General features: G+C 44.7%; 2 protein-coding genes across 2 annotated transcripts in view; one reads left to right on the forward strand and one right to left on the reverse strand.

The window, feature by feature from the left end:
- pola1 (polymerase (DNA directed), alpha 1) overlaps nt 1-15,471 on the reverse strand; it is a 42,833-nt gene extending 27,362 nt beyond the window's left edge. Inside the window, exons 1-26 of the mRNA XM_030769532.1 lie at nt 15,423-15,471; nt 14,768-14,892; nt 14,442-14,538; nt 14,206-14,303; nt 13,992-14,096; nt 13,613-13,675; nt 13,369-13,470; nt 13,071-13,230; nt 12,738-12,894; nt 12,402-12,580; nt 12,153-12,265; nt 11,952-12,065; nt 11,759-11,833; nt 11,501-11,639; nt 11,169-11,323; nt 10,977-11,061; nt 10,675-10,736; nt 10,457-10,546; nt 10,196-10,312; nt 9,894-10,069; nt 9,492-9,621; nt 9,206-9,325; nt 8,972-9,068; nt 8,750-8,874; nt 8,416-8,562; nt 7,815-7,937 (exon numbers count right to left, since the gene is read on the reverse strand). Of these exons, the coding sequence (XP_030625392.1) occupies nt 7,815-7,937; nt 8,416-8,562; nt 8,750-8,874; nt 8,972-9,068; nt 9,206-9,325; nt 9,492-9,621; nt 9,894-10,069; nt 10,196-10,312; nt 10,457-10,546; nt 10,675-10,736; nt 10,977-11,061; nt 11,169-11,323; nt 11,501-11,639; nt 11,759-11,833; nt 11,952-12,065; nt 12,153-12,265; nt 12,402-12,580; nt 12,738-12,894; nt 13,071-13,230; nt 13,369-13,470; nt 13,613-13,675; nt 13,992-14,096; nt 14,206-14,303; nt 14,442-14,538; nt 14,768-14,892; nt 15,423-15,471 (3,003 nt within the window). The remainder of the gene's footprint in view (nt 1-7,814; nt 7,938-8,415; nt 8,563-8,749; nt 8,875-8,971; nt 9,069-9,205; nt 9,326-9,491; nt 9,622-9,893; nt 10,070-10,195; nt 10,313-10,456; nt 10,547-10,674; nt 10,737-10,976; nt 11,062-11,168; nt 11,324-11,500; nt 11,640-11,758; nt 11,834-11,951; nt 12,066-12,152; nt 12,266-12,401; nt 12,581-12,737; nt 12,895-13,070; nt 13,231-13,368; nt 13,471-13,612; nt 13,676-13,991; nt 14,097-14,205; nt 14,304-14,441; nt 14,539-14,767; nt 14,893-15,422) is intronic.
- Nucleotides 15,472-17,715: 2,244 nt separating this feature from the next.
- Nucleotides 17,716-22,409, forward strand: pcyt1ba (phosphate cytidylyltransferase 1B, choline a). The gene is made up of 8 exons (XM_030767318.1): nt 17,716-17,769; nt 19,361-19,460; nt 20,078-20,194; nt 20,439-20,590; nt 20,685-20,763; nt 20,855-20,997; nt 21,423-21,611; nt 22,197-22,409. The coding sequence occupies exons 1-8, from the start codon at nt 17,731-17,733 to the stop codon at nt 22,407-22,409; spliced, it is 1,032 nt and encodes a 343-aa protein (XP_030623178.1). The 5' UTR covers nt 17,716-17,730.
- The last annotated feature ends 255 nt before the right edge of the window (nt 22,410-22,664 follow it).

Here is a 22,664-nt window from a genome sequence, read left to right on the forward strand (position 1 = left end):
ATGCAAGATGTATTCTCTCTCTTTCTTCTACACTTCATAAAAATGCTTTGGCACCGAAGATAAATCTGATAGAAGCCGCTGGTTGATTCAATAAAGACCGCAGAGTGAAGCTACTCAGTCAGCTGTAGCTGAGAGAGGCTGATACCTCCAAAATAATTAGCAAAACTGTTCAAACTCAGAAGTTTTACCCTGTTGGTGCTCAACTTTGAGCAGGCGTGAGCTTGCTTCACAGACACTCAATACGTCCCCCATCACTTAGCACTACAACTAAACTCTGCAGCCAAGTACCAACTTAGGGAGATCCAGCTAAGAGATGAGGAGAAGGAGTTTCTCCCAGTCAGCCAGAAGACGTGGAGAGAAGGGGTGTGGAGGGGGGGGGGGGGGGGGGGGGGGAAAGCTTCCATGGTGATGAGTTGGGTTATGTGTGTAGAGTTTTCCATAGCCTGTCTCTGCAGTATGTTATGACAGGAGAGACAGCTTCAGACAGAAGGGGGGTTAACCCCCGGTGAAAGACAAGTAGTTTGACCATGGTTCAGGAATGGAGCGGGGGGGAGGCGGGGGTTCGTCTTTAAACGCATGCCGGCCAACACATCTGAGTCTATCCAAACACAGTGCCACGGGTGGTGAGCTCCTGAAAGTCTGACTGCTGCATGCTCTCTCTCTCTCTCTCTCGCATGGAGCTTCAGACACACAACACCAAGAGACCAACGAGTCCACAACAGTGTCACCACAACACACGAGCTGTATGTTACCATAAACACTTGCCTTTAGCAGTACTCACCCATTTAATGAAATCTATTACAAACAGCACCGAACAGTCATAAAATTGACAGCATAATACAATTTGGGTGTTGAGGTTTTTATAGTATATGTTCCATCACGCGAAAGACTTCACGTTATCAACTCAGAATCTTGTCAAATATGAGAGTCGTCAACCTTCTGTCCGGCATGTTCCTTCCAGCCAAATTCCTAAGGTCATACCATACTCAGTCTCCGCTACGACTGGAAAAGCTGCAGTGGAGAGAACTCCCTCATACATTCATCAAAAGATACAATTACCCGTTGCATAGTTGAAACTGCTTTTGCATCCTTGAAATGTAACATTGTAACTGCTGTGTTAAAGTCACGACATTAACTAGCATGTATGCTTTAAACAACAAACTGTCCTGGTCATCAATAGATCATACTGACAACTGTTTTAGAAGAAGAAAATGGCATGTAGTGAGGTAAATATCGCGCGTCGACTGAACATCTGAAAACGCTGAGATGCTTAGGATGGTTAAAGAAATATCAACCAGAGCCGTACTCCGAGACAAGACGCTCTTATTAAGCCAGATAACCTGAGTCAAGCATTTTCTCATAATGATGTTCCTAATGTTCACCAGTTTTTGATCTTTGTCTGAAGATATCTGGCTGTCTGAGAACTCTTTCTGCATGATCAGTGCAACTGTCACAAAACCTCAAACTGTTTATCCACTCTAGTTTCTCCGCGTAGAGCGACAAACCCTCGATTTCTCCTCCGTGACTACAGCTGGTCAGTCCTGCCCTGCCCGGTTCCCTCTTCTGCGGGGCTCCTGTCGGTGAGGAGCCAGGCTGACGGAGAAGGGCTGTAATTAAACAGGCCAGTGAATTAGGGGCTGTGCTCACTGCACGCTGCTGAGGGCAGTTAGGGTAAAAAAAAAAAAAAAAAAAAAATCCTCCTCCAGGAGACAGAGGAGGAAAGAGAGACCTCAAGCAATGACCACGGGCCGTAACTCTGGCCCTAAAATGATGGGGGTCAGTGGACGCTCACTATGGAGCCCACCATCAGATCCTCAACAGAGCAAGTACTAACACCTAAACACACACACACATACACACACACACACACACAAAAGCATTGTAGTTACGGCTCTAGCAAATTGTTGATGGTTGAGTGAGCAATAACCGTTCAGCATGTTATAATTGAATTGGAGTTTGAAAGTCACCCCGTCAGTGAAAGCGGCAAAGTAAAAAAACCTGGGAAGTGTTTCAGTTGGGCACCCTGTAAGCTAGCGCTTGACCTGAGAGACTGTGCTCAAAGTAAAAAAAAAAAAAAAAAAAAAAAAAAGTCTTCCTTCTTCCACCACAGCCGGATCAGAAGAGATGGCACAAAAGCAAAAATGGCCGAGGTCAATTTCTGTTTGAATTGATCGGTTTCCAGTGAAGAGAAAAATCCGAATATAGATTGGAACATTAGAAACTAATTTGATGGAAAGGAATTTGAGCTGATCTGGAGTTACAAACAGATATCACAAATTTTAAATATCCATTTTGAATGAATAATTGGAAACTAAGAAAAGTGCTCTCCTATTTCATTTGATGGCTTACAATTTAATGTAATTTATATCTTTATTAATTGAAGATAGTTGGTTGTGGAACTGCATCGATTGAATTCTGTTTTCTGTTGTTCCAATTATATAATCTTGTGGCTGGTATCAATTCTAACTTTAACCTAAATTCCAAGGACTGATTTGGAATGAATTCTCTTTTCAATTCAAAACTGACCCCCGAACCAAAGCTGAATACACAATTAAAGGATGTTTAAAGTGAAACTCAGGAATGGTGTTTGTTTGGCCGATGTTTGATCTGCGACAGCTGGTGTAAACCACAGACTGATTGCTCTGATTGAAGCATTTGGCTCCGTGCCTTACTTTACCCATAAACCACCTGGAGCCCATTGCTTCATTCTACATGTCTGTCACTAGTACATTCATTTTGCTCTTCCCGATAATTTAGAAAAGTATTCAGATCGCCAGTACGTGGAAATCCAAATTGTGGTCCTCAGAAAAGTGCCCTCTTCTCTCACCGTGAGAGCATGTTGGGCCCACCCCCCCACGAACCCCCCCCCTCTCCCCCTCCATTCGGCCAAAGTCTCCACATCAGAGGAGGCATTTTAAGCCCCCGGAGCGGCACCCAAACCTTGTAAAAGAAAGAAAGTATCTGGTGACGATTGTTTTGAAATGCGTTCTGCTGAAAAGCATTTGGAGGATGATAGCCCTTTGCCTGAAATAGCCAGAGCCGCGCTGCCCCGTCGGAGTGATCTACGTCCGCTGTCATCTCTCTATCCTCTCCTTTACTGCGTCACACTCGTTCCCTTGCACTTAAAACACAGTCTCACAAAACGGGGATCACAGAACCAATCACTAAAATCATACTCATATACACACATACAAGATGTGCATGTATGTATGTATGCATATAGAGCTCAGTAAGGTTTTGTTTAAGATACAAATAAAAACTTAAAACTCGAATAACGGTACCGGTGCAAACACGCCCTATGTTCCCGGGCCGCTCGTTAATGTATAAGTATCAGAGATATGTCTATCTCTCTCTCTCTCTCGTCCTTTGTTGGATGAGATCTTGTCATAGCGCGTTCCAGAGCGCTGGTCTCATGAAGGCAAAACTCTATTGGGGGGGAAAAATATCCCTGCAAATCCTCTCTCTTATTTAATACAACCGCCAGAAATCACTTCAGCAGGGCAACAGGCACGTCAGGCATGAAGCTGCAGCGCTCCTAAACCTGCACCCGACTCCAAATACCACACAATAAAGCTCAGCATTCTCTCTAAATACCTTCTGATGAGCCGGCGTGTACGCGTTCTATTGTCGCAATCTGTTCCCGACCTCGGGCCTTACAAGCATGCGTACGTATGTTCGAAGAAACTCTATGACTCTAAGGATGCTAACTTCTGTTTCCATCCTCTCTCAAAGTTACCAGAGAGCACGCGCTTGCACGCGCACGCACACACCACCATGTGAATAACTCCTAATCTCTTCTCTAATAACCATTAACATTCTGTGGTTGAGTATTCCCCGCAGGTTCTGCCGCACCCTGCCTCCGTTTACACCCCTAATAAGGCCCATTACACACACAAAAGAAAGTTACACCTCAACACACGCTGGGAAACGAGATCCTTCTCCGCTTCTTCACAATAAAGGAAAGTAAAGATTAGTATCAGAGTTCTGTTTCTCATACTACACCGTTCAGTTCCCACTTTGGAAAGTCAACCTAAATCAGCATGCCTCATTAATACAATGGCACAGATTTCAACCTGCCCTCTGGCGATTGAGTTATCGTATTCTTTCCTTATGTCACACAGTTAACTGAGCTGGGTCACCTTTTTTTTTTTTTTTTTAAAGTGAAAAGAGGCTTACAGACACATTTAGAGTCCCTTGTGTTATAATTCAGAGTCCCTGCCTGTAAGTGCATTTCATTAATACGCCGACAGGCTTCCCCAGGCCGTCGCTGATTAGGAACCAGAAATGAATTAAAGCCGATGAATGAAATCATCTCTGTATGGAAAGTTTTGTATTTGTTCTGCGATCACGGTGTACCGGATCCTGAGGAGGCTCTTTAAAAGCCTTTCTCTGTAGTTTTAAGGGGGAAATTTATTCACGCCGATACCTCGGTAAGGAGACGCTAAAATAAAAAAGGCGGCGAGCTCTAACCTGTGAAAGTAACCGAAAGCTTTCCGCCGCTGGACAAAACGAGCTAACGATCAAATCCAAAAATATTCCCCCCCTCCCGCTCCCCCGTGACTATTTGTTAAGTCCAGCGAGTATCAGGAGCAAATCCCTCATCTAAGGGCAGAGGGTCAAACAGTGCGTGAAACAATGACTACGGAGGGGGAGGCGGGGGGGTACTTACGTCTTATTCCAGGAAGGTTAAAAATGACCTTTGTGATTCTGACAACTGTGGGTACAGAACGAGAGAGCGTACGGTCGAGGGACAGTGTTTACCCGGATCAAGTCTCCGTTCCTCCCCTTAAAAAAAAAAAAAAAAAGAAAGAAAGAAAAAAGAACACCCCCACCCGCCCCCTCCCCTTTACTCATCTCAGTTAACCGACAGCCGCAGGTATCACTTGTCTCTTCTTTTTCAGCACAATGACAGGGACTCCGTGACAGCATAATGGCTTTTGTTTTATTCTCTCCCTTAACACCCACGAGGCGGGCAGAGGAGGCTACGGCTGACGGCGGGGCGAGGTCAAGGGTCAAGCTCACTAACGTTCCAGAACCATCAGCACCCCCAAAGACAACAGAAGTCATAAACATCACTCGATTACGCCACCCCCCCATCTCCATTCTACTGCTCCACAGCTGAAGTACAGCACTTCACACTGGCTTCCACACAAAGGGCCCAAAATAAAAATTCAGGAACATCAATCAAGGCAGACACCCCAGTATGTAACATTAGCTCCCTATTCCACATCATACTTCACATACCAGAGCGGCGCAGGGCCCGCACCAGAACAAATGTTTCTCCACAAAGGTCAAAGTGCATTCAGTGGCTCTCTGCTTGCGCTGGTTAAAGGCTAAACTGTAGCAGCACTCCGCTGGCAGCCTCACTGAGGGGATTTCCCAGCTCGTCTTAAAGACAAACGGACCAAACTGCTCTCCCCTGCGCCGGCGGAAACGCTAATATCAGGACCAAGAGTCACAGAATAACTGAAAATATAATAAGAATTCTCTGTAAATGACGCAGTGATAACAAAAACACACGAGCACATTCAAATTACCTAAAATACATGTTCTTCTCACCTGTTTAGTTTTCATCTAACCAGAACGGTCAGTAAATGTATATCAGTGGATGGCAAACATGCTAGAGGCAGTGAACCCTATAACATGTTTCCTCAACAACTCAGAAGAGAATGACTTGCCTAGATCTCTATTCAGTTCAGTACACTGTCATAGTGCTCTATTCAGTTCAGTACACTGTCATAGTACTCTATTCAGTTCAGTACACTGTCATAGTGCTCTATTCAGTTCAGTACACTGTCATAGTGCTCTATTCAGTTCAGTACACTGTCACAGTACTTGGCACATTTTTATCACTAACTGGGGGGATAAACAGAGGATATAAAAATAGCTGTGGTTTTCCAGATAGCTAGAAAGCCACAACTATTATGCTAAAAGGTCAAGCTCCCCTGATGCTCGACTACAAGTGACAAGTGTTCAGGTAATGTAGTGCCTGCAGACACCACTCCCAGTCCATTGTCACGGGCCCAGAGTGAAACAGGTACAATTTAACCCTTTCCGCGGCAGACGCCACCTCCGGGTCGGTTCTCGTTTTTCCTATCCCCTCTGACCTAATTTACACCCTACTGGCTGCTTAGTGTTAAGTCAGCTTCTGAGAAGCCATTATGTTGTTCTATTAATAAAATGGCCTGTCGGCTCTCTAGGTTCACACCTCCGGCCCAGAACAATGAAACCCAATGGTCAACTATCTATCATCGAGGCTGCGTCAACGGGGAACGTCTGATTGACGGAACCCGGGGGCTAGGCAATCGTAAAACTAAATTGGCAAATTAGAGATGGCTTCCATGGTCATCATTCCGCTCGACTGACTCCCGAATATACGCGGAAGCTACCGGGAAACTGTCTCTTTGACCTTTTGCCCTCCTCAACTTAGACGCGTTTGCTTTGGCAAGTGAAGCTCTGACCCTCTAGTCCTTGGAGCGCGATGCCAAACGGCCCTCATTCCCCTCTCGCAAAAACCCCTGTCAAGCATCACGTAAGCCTGGACCGAGAAGTCAGCGGGGGCCCCGGGATGGATCTTCTTACCCGGAGCCGTTAGGCCGGTCGGCGGAGAAGGGTGCGGGAAAGACGAGAGGCGTAGAAGGAGGAGGGGGTGGGGGGATTCACTTAAGGGTCCAAATCGAGGATCTTTACACCGCGGCAAACATGATATCCGTGCCACCAAAGAATTCTGAGAGGGCGGCATATATACGTGGCTAGCACTTATAAATAAAGTCACTAAATCAAAGTATAAATGGCGACCTCGCATGTGATGATTCAAATTATGACACCGAACAACGAGCAAATAGTACACAGGCCCTGGGCTGTGAACGAGTGTTTCAAATCAGCACACAGAGAGACAGGGTTTAGCTGTCTGCTGCAGCAGTGGTTTTCCGTGGCGACTGCGTATCATAATAAGAGTAATTAGGGTAATTTGCCTTATGGAGTTAGGCAGGTTTCCATGATTTAAAGAACTATGTATTAGCTTTTTGCAGACTGGAGTGAAGTGGCTCTGTACTGGGCAGATCACCGATCTCTCTATTATGTGAAGCCCAGTTATGGAAATACTAGTTTACTGTAATGTGAATGTGTCTGGGAGGTGGAGGGGAGGGGGGGGGGGGGTTGATTGCCATGTGTGCGAGCGTGTGCGAAAGAGGCGGTTAGCTCTTGGCAGGCTCGAGACGCGTGGAACGAACTGTGACCCGCATGCAGAACGCGGGGTCCAATGCAAAGGGATCATAATTAAATGGCTCCCTACGAGCGCGATAATATCACGCGTCGGTGAGCTGCATTGTTGCAATAAAAGACAGGGTGATTAACTGGGCTCGAAGGTGTAGCGGTTTATGTAACGGCAGCTTTGGGAGGAAAAAAAAAAAAATCCGTTCTCGTTAAAGACAAAAGTGGAAAGGCAGCAATCAAGCTTACAGGTCTGCGTTATGGCGATGGAAGACAAAAAAAAAACGAGCCCCATTGAGATGGTTCACGACCAGACAGGAAAAGGAGGGGAAAGAAAGAAAAAAACCCATTCGTTTCATTCAGGGTTGAGAGACATTAAAGCCAGAGACCAAAGGCTAAGGCTTTGGATAGACGTGACAGACGTACAATCAGTGTAACTGGGTTTTGTGTGCCCTCTTCTGGCTGCCTGTATACACTGGGCATGGGACTTCAGTTACCCAGGGGTTGTTTGACATCAACATATTTTATTAGCTATCTGTTATCTAACTATCTGGCTTTGGAGTGTACGTGTGTGTGTGTGTGTATGTGTGTGTTAGATGCACCTCTCTGCCCTTATGGGTGACCAGTGCGGCCAGCGGCTTGGCGTAGAATCGACTGTAGGAGAATCCCAGACATCCATACATGCTGTTAGCTGTCAGTTTAAGGGCCTTCTGTCTGATGTCATACTGCAAAAGAGGAGTAAAGTATCCATTCAAAGCTTCTGTGCTCAACGTCGGAGCAGTTTCACGTGAAACAAGTAGAACCCCTCAGAGATCACCCCTTTTTCAGCAGACCAGGGTTCAGAGGTGAGATTCTGCTGTCATATGAGGCAGAACAAACTGAATTTAGTGGGTAAATGCAACAAAACTTGGAAAAACTCTGGAAATAAATCAGATGTGAAAGTACCCTTAGAAACGTCCTTTATCATTTCCAGTGGAATATTATGAGTAACAGGAAATAGTCAAAAGCGATAAAGTATATATGGACTGGGCTATCAGGGAGATGAAAAAAAAAAGTTCTCTAAGGAATATTATGGGGAGGAAAAAAATGAAAATAAACCCGTATACTTGTTAATTCAATTTAAAAGGCATGACATTAAGACTAAGTGCAAATCCAAAGCCGCTTTGGGAAATCTATAAATGTTTAATCATCCACTCTCTTTACCTGCAGGTAGAGGTCAGGATTAAGGTCAGGCTGCTTCATCAGCTGTTTGACTTGTCTACGGCGCTCCACCAGTTTACGGATCTCTTTGGGAAGAATACCCATCTCCAGGTCTGGGTCCGGAAGTTCTGGAACCTCATCAGGATCGTCCTCCTGTTACCATGCCAACCATCAAAATCAGACTTAACACAACTAACCACACAGCTTCGCTCTGTCAGTTTGGCATAAAATGTTTGAATATGCTCAAGAACAAATAAGATTTACCACTCTTCAGCATTAAAGTTGTCTATGATCCGATAATTATTACCCATTATTTGGATTGCATGTCCATGCTCACCTCGGTCTTCTTGCGTGAACCAGAGGCCTCTCTCTGAACAGTGGTGAAGCATATGTTGAACTCCTGAATGATGGAGGGGTACAGACTGTTGAAGTCCAGAAGCAGGATGAACCTGTCGTAGAAACCTGAGAGGCGGAGACAGTACGCAGCTCTGAGTACACGCGCACTCCCAAAACCAACACAGGCATAAGCAGCGCGGGCCAGAGTCCACCGCTGACTTACCGACTTTGGGATCCAACACCAGGCCTCCCGCGTACGCTGCCTTCTTCTTCACTTTACCAGATTTGCCTTTCCCAGCATCCACATCCTCATCATCAACCTTTAGCAGAAATCAGAGAAAAAAAAAACAAACAAACATTACCATCAACGGTAAACACTGTATGAGTCCTACGCATGAGACAGACTGAACGACGTAGGGCCGACAGGTTGATGCTTAGACCGAAAGGGAAGTCGTACCGGGTCGTGTTGAGGTTTCTTGAAAAAGTGTTTGTCTGGAACGATGTAGTTCTTTTCATGGAAGGCGTGGAGCAGCAGATACTCGTTCCTCTCAGAGCGTCCGCCCATCAGGGTGCGTGACTGAAGGAGAGAAGGCGGCGAGGACACGGGAGAACGGGGTGAAAGTGAGAATCTGAACCGGTGGCCTTGAGATGGAACGATCGTTTTCCTCTAACAGGACCGAGCATACTGCCTTATTTTTTTAAGCTGGAGTTTGAGAGGAGAAGCAAGAACCTAAGAAACTCACCATGATGTTTCCAGCGATGGTGGTGATCTGTAGGGCCAGTGGTAACACATTGAGCTCACACATGATCTGCAGAATGAGTTTAGCGTCCATCCAGGTGAGCTCCAACAGGTAGAGCAGGTGAGGAGAGTCACTGAGAGAGAGAGCCTTTTTTAAAATTTTAATCTCCTGACAATCGTTTCTTCACATTAAAAAAAAAAAAGCAAAGTATTAGTAATCAGAGTGCACTGACTCAGCCAGGTTAATACAAACAGAGCGAGAAACACACTGCTGTTAGGCGAGGCACAGAAACCCTACATGTTACAATGGGCTTGTTAGCACTGGTTGAGAATGAGAACATTCTGTCGAGTGGTTCTTGCAGCCTGAGCCTGAGTAAAGCTGCTCACTGGGGGACTGGAGACTGACCTGTAAAAGTTCCTGATGTTTTCTGAGGGCACCACAGTTCTCTCAACCTTCAGCACCTGAGCTACCAGCTCAGTCAGGTGATAACTCTTACAGCGGATCAGCTCTTTGGCCGAGATCTCCACATCACACACCAGCCTGCCGCAAGTAGCGCTCTTTTCAGCGAAGCCACTACGGCCCTAAATCACACACACACACAGATACGAGGGAATAATTGCACAGCGTAAAGCAGTGAGAGGTTTGACAAGTTCAGCCAGTGACAAATTAAATAAGCTATTGTCATTTCAGAGGACAATTTCTCTAACCCCCAGTTTAGGCATGTTGGCCCGCCGGAGACGGCCGATCTTGGACCAATGAGGCACTTTGCATACGTTGATCCTCTGCAGAAGTACTTCCAGGTCAAAGCCAAAGATGTCGTGACCCTTGAGAACGGAAAGATGGTGGGGAAAAAAAAAAAAAAAGCAGATGGAGAGGTACTCGGCTATAACGGGAATTTTACAATTCTAACCAGTTCTTATTAAGTTCTTATCTGATGTGATTTTTTTCAACAGGACGATTCCACTCACCACCAAAACGTCTGGATCGATCTTGTGCATTTTAGCCAGGAAAAACCCCAAAAGTGTACGTTCTGTGGCTGCAATCTCCACTATCCCATTCTGACAAAGAGAGAGAGGAAAAGACCAGTTTTTAAATGGTTTTAAACCCCTCTCTCATACAAAGGGAACAAAAAAATTCTTCCAGCCTCCGAGTTTTGAGATGTGAAGCAGTGCACATTAATACTCACCTTCTTTCTCACCGCTTCCTTAAAGTCGTAGGGGAAGATGCAATCGCTGGGTTTACTCACCACTGTAACACACAGTTAGAACAACTTAGTCGAGAACATCAGTACCACGTTAGGAAACAGACAACTGATTTTAAAGGGGTGATTAGTGTCCAAAATGGACAAAACAACTGAGAATTCCAAAATTGGTGTGAACTGTTATCGTATTTTATCACAGTGACGACTAATTTACAGTTTGCTGTGAGCGATGAGCCTGTGAAACAGAAACACAAAATCTATAGACTGGCCAAATGTGGGTCACTCACCACAGAAATGGGTCTGATAAGGAGGCCGAGGTGGTGCTTTGTCCAGTGGGAACTTGTGATGGATGAGAGCAGCTAGAGACACAATCTGGAGATAAAAGACATAGGATGATATCCAATAAGAGTCCTTTTCTACACTAGTAAAAAACCAGAGAGAGTAAATTCCCTGGTGAAGAGTGTATGATGCTGGCTGACCTCATTCTGATGAGTCTTTGGGTTCTGTACGGTTTTCAGGCTGATGGACATGACGACCAGCGGAGGAGGGGACAGGTCTTTAACCACAGTGATCAGTTCACTCTTCACGGCAATGGCCTCAACCTTACTCCAACTCATTGGCTGACTGCTTAGCTCTGGAAGATTAACCGGGACAAAGACTCAAAAAAATATCCCTATTGGATACAATATTGGTATCTTCACACTATAGTACATGTCATTACACTTAAGCCCATTAGAACACTATACACTGGTGAGAGGCCAGTCAGTGGCAAGGTGTGTAGTATAACTGTGTGGATTAGCTTTTCACTCACGGGGAGACTTAATGTCAAGCCAGCATGGTCCGCGAATCTTCCTCTGTAGGAGAAAGTGCTCTAGACTGGAGGTGTTTGTGCCAAAGACATGGGAGAATGTAGCGCCCTTGAGGTCAGAGGACAGCTGGGGCAATTCAGCCTACACGATTAAACCAGTTACAGACACAATCATTCACAGAGATAATGACCAGTTAATTAATTCTCTCTTAAGTAATGTCACATCCCACCAGGTCTCCTTAATTAAGGTCACACACTCACAGAGTATCTCACTTCAAGGTACTCGCACTGCGAAGGCACGTCTGGGATCTCAAAGGCGTAGTTCTTCTCTACTTTCTGTTGGGGGCGGGGGGGCAGAAGTATCAGTTTAGGATTCGTGTTACTGTTATTTATAAACTCAGTAGTGGAGACTTTGTCAGTTGTACTGGTATTAAAAGACGTTACAAGCACCTACCTTGGACTTAAACTTCATGATTTTGAATTTTTCAGAGAGGCTGTTGAATTCCTGATACACATCCATCATTCCTACCGGGACGTCTGTCTCTTCACCAGTGGCGAGGTTCACTCTCTGTCCGTCAAAAATAAAAATCGACTCAGTACAAGAGTTGGCTCTAAGGTAAAATATGCTGGATGTGTCCTATGAGAGAGAACTCACATGCTCACGGGGTAGAAAATACATGGTCCTTTCAATGTTTTTTACAGCCACACAACAGCTCACATAGGCCTTGGCAGACTCAATCCACACCTTTCCAAACAGATAAACAACACCTGCAGGACAGACCAGACAGCTTCAGGACAATCATCTACTAAATTAGTACGACCAAAAACCCAATGAATCAATACTGATTCGCTGTTAAAACTGCTTAATCAGTTGTAATGACAGTGAAACGGCACAGAGCCTCACCAGGCTGGCTATACTGATCCTCAAAGGCATCCAGCCAATAGAAACGGAAGACCATTTCTCCATCTGGCCCCTCCACCAGTGGAAGACGGCTGGTGTCCACCTGCACCTCCGCAGGAACGTCGCTGGCCTCACCGCCCTCCTCCATCTTCTCCCAGCATGAGCCTCCAGCCATACCCGATCTGGAGAAAGAGACAAAGGAGAACGTCAGCCAACAGAACCACGTTGTTAAAATTAAACAGGGTGTGTCTTACTCATGATACAGAATCTCCTCTTTAATACACACACACAGTTTTACTCTTTGACAGTTTGCATAGAGGAGTGTGCTGTGAACCTCACATGAGCAGCTCGTCCTGAGGTTCTGTCTTTGGTTCTATTTTAACGGTGGCCTTTGGCTTTGGTTCCTCCTCCACTTTCACAGGTACGTCCTGCTCTTCAGCTCCCAACTCCATGGGCTCATCAAAGTCCATGTCATCAAACTGTACCTCCTCATCAACTAAACAAAAACATAAATAAACATCTACATTCAATGCTCTGCGTCACAACCAATGCACAACAGAAGAGAAAAAAAAACCCACACACACACACACACACACACACAAGAGCAGATTGTGAGGTTTCCAGAGTGAGGTACTACACAGTGAGTGACCAGGCTTCTGTAAGGGTACTTGCCTTCCTCTGGCTCCTCCACCTTCACTCTCTTGCTCTGCACGGTCGGAGCAGCTTTCGAGGGTGGAGAAGGGGCTGCTAGCCTGGGTGAGGAGTTCTCTGGGGGTGGTCGCGTTGCCGAATTCACTGACTTCAACTTGGTTGTTGGCGTTGGAGGTGAATCCTACGACAAACACAACAACACATCTCAAAAGTCAGTCTCCAAAAATGAACATATAATAATAAAAAAATAAAAAAACTGTCAACAAAAGAACTAATGCAACTAGTTCTAAACTTTCCCTGAAACAAGGAGAGCTCTTACTTTTACCACTGGAGGTTTGATGGAGAAGGGGTTCAGGGGGGATCCCGGGGCCTTCTTCTTCTTCAGTGTGACGACCGGAGGAGGCATGGGTACCACTAGTTTCTGTTAGGATGAGGAAAAAAAAAAACCCCGGTACCTGTCAGAACTATAACACTGATGACCATGTGACAACAAGATCAGCACTGCAGTATAACAGAGAGGAGACATGTCAAAAAAAAGAAAAAAAAAAAGGAAGGAAACTCACATCGGAGTGCAGATCCTGCAGAATGTCCCCCAGGAGGTCATCTTTGGAGAGATCCACATCTTTCTACAGTTCAGCCAAAATAAAAATCAAAAAGAAAGAGGATATGAGAACATTGCACAGAATCAATTCTTTCTCTGTTAAATGAGACTGTAATAATAATAATATTAGAAGACATTTTCAGGCCAAACAAGGCAAAAGTTAAGAGCTCATACGATTACAAGCACAACAGACGTGTCAACAAATTGACGGATATTAACTAAAAAGATTGCTATGAGTTATGTTTAGATCATTTAAGTGCATTAAAATGTTCTTAAAGTAAATCAATCACAAGAAAATCACAGGGGGAAAATGAAAGTATTTAGCGAGACAGGGCACTGACCTCAACAGGTTTCTTAACATTGCTGTTCATGAACATGTTCTTGATGCTGTTGGGCTTTGAAACTGCCACTTTCTTCACGTTCTTCTTGTCTTTCGAATCTCCTCCCTTACCACCTGTTTTACCTGGTCAAGACCAGGAAGAAGAGAGAAACTTGCATACAGTCCTTAAACAAAAAGATCGACTAAACACTGCAATACTTCAAATCTTCAATAACCGTTAATGCCTGCTTACTTTTAGAGCCTTTGCCCAAAGCATCATCTTGAAGGTCTTCATCAAAGATCTCCCTTCCATCCTCCACGTAACCTGTCCCATCTGAAAAGAACAGGCAAAAGAAGGGATTTGTAAACCACAAATATCAGGTGTATCAATGCCAAAATAACGCAGACAAGCATGTTTTGTCATTGGAAGCACATAGATCCAGGTGACCTTGAGAAAAGTTCAACAACATACCATCGTCAATGATCCAGTCGTCGTCCTGCCTCTCACGGACGATGCGAGAGTACTGCTCTTCATCCACTTCCTCATACACACTGGTCACTTCATCCACCTAAGAGCAGCACAGTGTAAAACACCGCTGGAAGGTACACACATCTACCAAGATCAAATCTGGAGTCTTGCGGGTTTAGAACGGCTAAATGAGATGTGTTGGTGTAAGGTTAGAGCAAAGGTTTATACACCCTACTCTCCAAGATCAGCATTGCTCCACCCTAGTGCAGAGGTTTCTTATCTTGAACATATGCCAGCAGAGATTAATGTTACGTTAAAGGACTGCTCACCTCATACTTAAGTTTCTCTCCCCTTTTGGCTCTCTTAAGCTGCTCCAAGGCCGATTTTCGTCCGGTTTTGTCCTTTCTCTCTCGCCTGGAGCGTGATACAGCGATGCCACACGCGTCATCCCCATCTATGACACGAAAACATCCCGTAATCAATTTGGAGATGAAAAGTCAATAGGTGTCTCTCAAAGAACATCTGACAGATGGCACCCCAGAGGATCTGTGGCCGAATGTTGACGCTACTTTAACAAAAGTCGAAGCAAGGATGTACCATTGCATTCCGTAAGGAAACTGAGCTTTGATTTTGCGAGGACTGCTCTTTAACTGAATACCGCTAACTTGCAACTCACACACTTGACTTTGTCCGGCTTGTATGATTCTAGCAATATCTGTGGCTAACAGACTAAAATTAAGATACCATTACGCGTATTAAATAATAATGTATGTTACAGCATCATGTAAACATATGAAAAAATAACTAACATCTAATTACCGTCAATGTCCTCTTTCATCTTTGGAACTGCTAACTCTTCATTAGCCATTAAGCTGTGTGCCAATGTACTTACAGGTCTACTTGAGCAGGCTAGCCCGCTAAATTAACAAAATATCAAGACTGGTAATATTTAGATGTTACCACTGATGCATTACAAATACGTACCATGTTCTGACGTATCAATTTCTTTTTCTGGATTTGACACGGGAGCCATTTTAACGTTACTGTAGACACTGCAACAATTCTCGAGCCAAAACAACAAATTCCGCGCCAAACTTGCTGCCCGGGGAAACTCGTATCACGGAAATGTCGTAAGAAATCGACAACCAATTAAAACTTCAGTTTAGTGTGGACTGCTTGGAAATACGAATACGCAGAGTGGCGCTGTTGTACCGTATTTGAAGCCAGAAAGTGACAGCAAAGGTGCATAGTTGTGGAACGATACAGTTCCACACAGAATACAAACTATATTGTACTAGATATAGATATATTAACATGATGCATTTGTGAACATTACCTTCTTTAATTTTCAAACTGAAATAATTTGTTCTTAACAGAGTAAATCAAACTTGCTAATGAGGTTTTCTCTTAGTAGAAACATGTTCTCTGTTGAAGTGCGGTTAATAAGCATAAGAACAATCAACCTATTGTCATAACCACCCAGTGGGATGCTTTTGTCTGTACAAAAGATAATTGTTCTAAACTCTACTCCAGTTCAGGGCTGGGTATCATTTGCTTCCAACTGGGTGGCGCTCTGGCGAAACATTAACTTTACTTAGGCTTGTCCTTAAATTCAGGCAATAATTTGACAGGTTGCTCACGCAGACTGGCTCCCATTAACCTCAGGCGGCGTTTAACTGAGGACCGTTATACGCCGCAACAATCACTTGGCACAGTTAGGTATGTGCGTTTCGAGTTATCACATTAAACAAATGTCTGTTTGCATTTTGCTCAATCTGCTGTCATGTGAATTACAATTTATTTGTGATGAATCTCGTGGCAGAAAACTGTTTTACCCACAACTCATTGTTTTCTATGTAGAACTTGCACACGCATGCACAAAAGTGAAAGCTTTGAATCACCATCATCGTCATATCGCAGCATGGTTGGGAGAAAACGCAAAGGAAACAGCAATTTAGACTCAAGTGAACTACTACACAGAGAAGAATCACAGCGAGTAAGTAACTCCAAAACTGCTAAGTGTCAGGGATATATTTAGCATGACCTAAAGTGAGCAAAATATATGCGAGGTATAATTTATGTAATTCATGATGTTTCTTCAGATATATTTAAAATTAAAGTTGAAATGTCCCAGGCTGATATGTAGGAGGAATCATAGAATTGTCATTCTGTAAAATCATTTATGATTTATATATCGTGTTGGGAAGGAGTTTGCTGTCACCATGTGTTTATGTATTTTGTGTTTGGAGTGTTTTAGGTGGTTTCGGAAATTCTTTTTAATCTCCTAACATATGAACTGCGTGTTATCAATGTTATACAAACATTTGAAAAAGAAATTTAGTTGTCTGTAGATATGCAATTTGTATATAGATGTTGCAAAAAAGTACAGCAGTGAGTGGTCTGAAAAAAAAGAGAGAAGTCATATATCACCTCTGTAGAGACTTGGGGCTCATTTTACTGAGAAGACTGATTAACATGTATGCCTAGTTCTCAGCTCCTTTGTACAGTGTGAAAGCAGCAGAGAGCAAATTCATTACAGGACACATCCTCCCCTCTCAGCTGTTTTTCCATCCACCAATCACCAGCGACAACTGAAACCAGTTATTAGGAGCATTCTTTAGCCTCACAATTGCTGTAATTTGGAGAAGCAGAACAGGGAGAGAAATGGTCTGTATCTTTAGCTTTATATAAAACCAAAAGTTTTTCCTGTTCTCTCTCTCTCTCTCTCTCTCTCTCTCTCTCTCTCTCTAAAACATCCTTTTTTTCTTTATTTGGGGGACAGTAATTCTTTTTTAAGGTTGTTGGAACCTAGGTAATATGATGTAAAGGACTGTATCTTTTAGGGCACATCCAGAGATGCACACCAGTGAGCTCACAGTGATGGTGCTACAGCTCGCTCACCCAATCATTCTCTCCCATGTAAATCAGATATAAGGACATGTGTTCTGATTGGACGAACCTGTCTGTGCCCCTATTGGTGTGCTCTCTCTTTTGTTGTCGTTATGGTGAGTGTCCAGGCAGGGCATATGGTTGTTCAGCGGAGCGCTATTTGACCGTCATCTCTCTGTAGACAGGGCTCGGAGTGTGAGGTAAGGGCATTCAAGGAGGGGCAGACAGAGCTGGGAGGGGCTCGAAAGGGGTGATTGGGTGTGTGGGCGGGGGCACGGCTGGGCTAGCGGGAGTGTGGGAGCTGACAGCAGCCTTATCGACAACCAGGGAGAAGCAGCTCCAAACTGATGCTGAGTCAGAGACAGGTGGACCCAAGGCCCTTTCCCAGGACCCTCCAGCAAACATGGAGGAACTAGAGCACACCTGCCCCCAGCCACGCACGGTGAGAGAGCCTAAACTCCGTGTTTAGTAGAACATGTGTAAGTGCAGACCAAAGCGAGAGACAAGAGAGACAGACCGGCTGTCTGTTATGAAACTGCTCGCTTCTGTTCCTCTCTATCATTGTGTGTGTATGTGGGGGGGGGGGGGGGGGGGGTGTGTATAGAGAATGCATGAGGCCTACCGGGCATACTATAACCCCTCAGGACACAATAGCTACATAGAAGAGACGTGTTTCACGTGATGTGTTTCATTGAGTATCTTTGTGTAGGTGTCCGTGCCGTGTCGCTAGAGACAGATATCGTGGCCGTCAGCTCTTCTAATCCTCTGCATGCACCAGATGTCGTGCGTTAGTGCCAGAGTTGGGGCTTTAGTGATTGCACTGGCTGAGTGAACTCTGTTCTTGTTTTGACTGATCTATAGGCTGTCCTTCTGTTGTCCTCTGCTCCTCCTCTTCGGTAGAATTTTGAGAAAGGGAGACCTCAGCATCATCTCAGTTCTGCGTCTCTGTTACTATGGAAATGAAGATTCATATTTTGGTCTTTTTTTTTTTTGGAGCTGTTCTGTTGTCATAGTGATTTCTCTTTTCATAACTGTCTCGTGTGTGTGTGCATATTAAACCTTCAATTGTGACACACTGATGCATGTGATAATGGAAATGTAAATAGAAGTCTTGTAACCAACCGTGTTTCCTGTTGGTATCCTAGAGGTGGAGCTTGCTGGGCATTTCCTTTGTAGACAGATGGTCACCATAGTATCAGCTCCCCATTGTCATTTGGAAGGTGAACTCAAATGCTGCATGCTGTTCTCCTTCCTCCACACAAGGGCGAACAAGGGTGTACTTCTTTACATTTATTATAAATCATTTTTGTAGAATAGTTTGTGGTAAGCGATTTCAATATGTATGTTTTTAAAATGGTTTTGTTTTTTTTCCCTCTTTGTTGACAGATGCTAAGTCAGAGAGAAGATTAATATCTGCATTGCTTTTTACCCTCTGTTCACTCCACTCCACCTCACTCCATTAACTTCTCTGCATTTTCTGTATTCTATGTCTGTGCTGTTCTCTTGTCTCCAGTAATAAACAAGGCAGAGAGACATATGAGTATGGTCCCGCCTGGTGCTGTCATATGTGTGTAGGTGTGTCTGCCTCCTCATCCCATGCACTACTGTAGGTCCAGTGACCTGATATCAGACACCAGGATCGTCAGTGGGCCTTTTAGCCAGCAGATCAATATGCAGTGTGCACATGCCTGTCCAACATCCTGTCTTAAAATCAATATCCATGGTAGTCCTTGCAGTTATGCGATGGAAAGTTTTAAAAGAATGTTTCTAACTGTATGGACCGAACAGCATGATGGGATACTGTTAGGGAATTACTGAAGCTGTTGTATATGTGATAATGTTGAGGAGAGCTTAAGTGGATGGATCTCTAAGAGAGTTGAAGTGATTGTCGTTTACCCATTGTTGAATCAAGGTTACATACTGAAGTTCTGCTGTTGACAATAACTTAAAGGATACTCACCTGTGATAAGGTCCTTTCTATTAGGTTCTTTTTGATGGATTTTTTTTTTTTTTCACTTGCTCATCTCTTTCAGACTCTCACAGAGCCGGCTATATTTGCAAAGGAGACAAGCTGCGAGTGCCGGGCTCCCCATGAGAAACTGACCGTGGAACAGGCCCGACTCGGAACTCCTGGTCAGTCCGCCCCCCCCGCTCTGTCTCGTACGCTCCTCCTCTCGAGTCAACTTTGTTCCGGTTTCATTCCCTCTCCTCTTTCAGAGTGAGATCTTAGCTGGGTCACTACAGATCAGGCTCTTTTGTTTCACGTGTGATGGTTAGGATCGCCCACCTCCGGGACGGAAGCCCAAAAAGCTCCGATGCGTTGACACAAGTGGGCTTCCCCCCTTTTCAGCCTGTGACCCAGATTCCTTCGTTTGCAGCTCATGCTCCACAGAACCAATACAAACTCACATCTACCGCAGGACCATGGCCTAGCCTGGAATACATGTCTGAGAACTGAGATATAGATGAGTATGAATGAGGGAGAGAATGAATCAGAAAGGGCTAATAAAGCAGAAGGGGCAGAGATGATATTAATGTGCTTTGGGAAAAGAAAGCTATTTACACCTAAAATTGTGTGAGTACAAGTATGAGGAAGAGTGTGAATACGGGTGTGGAAAACAAAAGAGAGAGTAAAATTAAGAGATGTAGTCTGCGTGTGTATTACTGTGTGTGTTTGTGTGAGCGTGACAGATAAGATGCTATAGATCATTTCAGACGCTTTAAAAGAGTTTCCGCTGTTGTTTTCTCAGTGGACAGACCGGTGCGTGTCTATGCTGATGGAATCTTCGACCTCTTTCACTCTGGCCATGCCCGCGCTCTAATGCAGGCTAAGAACCTGTTTCCCAATGCCTACCTGATAGTTGGAGGTAAGACTCCACTATTATATAATCGTATCCATTGACTGACACACACTTACACGTAATTACGTACATCTAATTACTACATGTAATTACATATAATGAATGTTCTCTCTGTAATTTCATCCGTGCAGTCTTTCATTCACTCTGTTTTAAGTTTTACGTTATTCATGATTTCCCTCAAGGTCATGGTAACCTACTCAGACGTGTTATTGTATGTGTGTGTGTGTGTGTTTGCGCGCGTTTGCCTTAGTGTGCAGTGACGAGCTCACCCACAAGTACAAGGGCTTCACGGTGATGACGGAGGACGAGCGATACGAGGCTCTGAGACATTGTCGATACGTAGATGAGGTCGTGCGTGACGCACCCTGGACCCTCAGCCCAGAGTTTCTGGAAAAACACAAGGTCAGTCCAAGGACAATCCAAGCATGTACATATTTCTCTAAAAGGACTTCTACTTTCATTTCTAATTGCACCTCTCGTGTTTTTGATTTCTCAGATAGACTTTGTGGCTCATGATGATATCCCATACTCCTCAGCGGGCTCTGAGGATGTGTATAAACACATAAAGGAGGCAGGTGAGGTGTAGTCCTTTAGCGCAGCTGAATAGATGTATGTGTGTGTGTGATCTTTGTGTCTTGCCTGGTCTAACATATGTGAGTGTCTCAGGTATGTTTGTGCCTACTCAAAGAACAGAGGGCATCTCTACGTCTGACCTGATCACTCGGATAGTGAGAGACTATGACGTCTACGCAAGACGCAATCTGCAGAGAGGTTACACAGCCAAGGAACTGAATGTCAGCTATATCAACGTAAGAATCCTTGTTTGCTTTGTGTTTGGTGCGGTTTACATGTGTATGAGTTGATTAAAGAATTTAAAAGAAATTGCCTCTTATGTTTGTGGTGAGTCTTGCAGCAGAAACCATGTTCTCTGTGTATACGAGATTGTTCATCATTCAGTGAAAATCGTTCAGTCAGGCAGCCGTTAAATGTGCTATGAAGACCCATTATTGTGCTGCACTAAAATGGTTAAATGATTTTTGATATATTTTTAATGATATTTTTTGGATTTCAGATATTTCTTTAGTTAAGCTAAAGAGCATTTAGAATTCTAACGGTTTATTTTTCATCATTGTACAGAAATCTCGTCATTCTCTTCACCCAAACTGCCAAGCCATGTTTAAAAAGTGCGTGTGACGTTTATGCTACATTATGGTAACGTTGAGGTATTTGGCAGGAGAAGAAATACCGTCTGCAGAATCAGGTGGACAGGATGAAGGAGAAAGTGCGGACAGTGGAGGAGAAGTCCAAACACTTTGTATATAGAGTTGAGGAGAAAAGCCATGACCTCATTCAAAAGTGGGAGGAGAAATCTCGCGAGTTCATCGGGAACTTTCTGGAGCTTTTTGGCCCGGACGGAACATGGGTAAGCCTTTACTCTGGGTTTGGGAGGATCCTTGTTCTGGACCTCCTGGGTTCTCTTAAGCTCTTCTGTGTGCTGTAATCACACAGGACTTTAGTACCCTCTTTGATCAGTAACGTGCTTCGCCATCATAACACCGGATTAATCCAAGTCCCAAACCATTCATAATCTGATGTTGTCTCTTCCTCTGACTGCACAACAGTGGTCTTTTGGAGCCAAATGCTGAATTCTTATGTCTGAGACACGTGTGAGTGACAGGGCAGTCTTTTTAGGAGGGCCAGTACAAATGCATGTGAATGAAGTTACAGTACTCGTGCTGTATGGCTAAATATGAAGGAGAGATGCATAACGCGGATAAAACTGAATTGCCTTCAAATGTCCTAGGGAGCAATGACATTAGCCTGCTGTTATCTCCTCTAAAATGCAAATGAGGCTAAACGACGGGAGTAAACGTGACAGTTCAGCTTCTAGCCATGAGTGACTTCAAAGCAGAAATGAGAAAACATTAACTCCCTTTGACAACACCTGACTTGTTGAGCTCATCTGGGTGTCTCTCCTCCTGTGCCTCCCGCTCTCCCCCCCCATCAGAAGCAGATGTTTCAGGAGCGAAGCGGCCGCATGATCCAGGCGTTCTCTCCCCGCGGCTCTCCCACCAACAGCCCCCCGAGGGAGCTCTCCCCGTCCCGCTCCCCGTCGCCCCCCTCGCGGTGGACGCTCGCCAGGCCCTCGCCGCCCTCCTCTCCCAAGGGCGCCTCTGCCTCCATCAGCAGCATGAGTGAAGGTGACGAAGACGAAAAGTAAGGGCCGGTCACCCATTCACACCGACGGCACCTTCCACACAGACACACACTCATCTTTTCCTCACCACCACACACACACACACAAACACACAAACACACACGCACACACACAATACACTGGCAGCAATGACTTTCCTCATAGAAACCGTGTGTATGCGAGACAGGACGGATGATTTGGGACGCTGCGTATCTTTGTGGATCACGGAGAGTGTTAGCTTGGAAGCCATTGCAGACTCTCTCTCTCTCTCTCACGCAG

The sequence above is a fragment of the Chanos chanos genome, chromosome 3 (genome assembly GCF_902362185.1).
Source record: "Chanos chanos chromosome 3, fChaCha1.1, whole genome shotgun sequence".
NCBI classification, from domain to species: domain Eukaryota; kingdom Metazoa; phylum Chordata; class Actinopteri; order Gonorynchiformes; family Chanidae; genus Chanos; species Chanos chanos.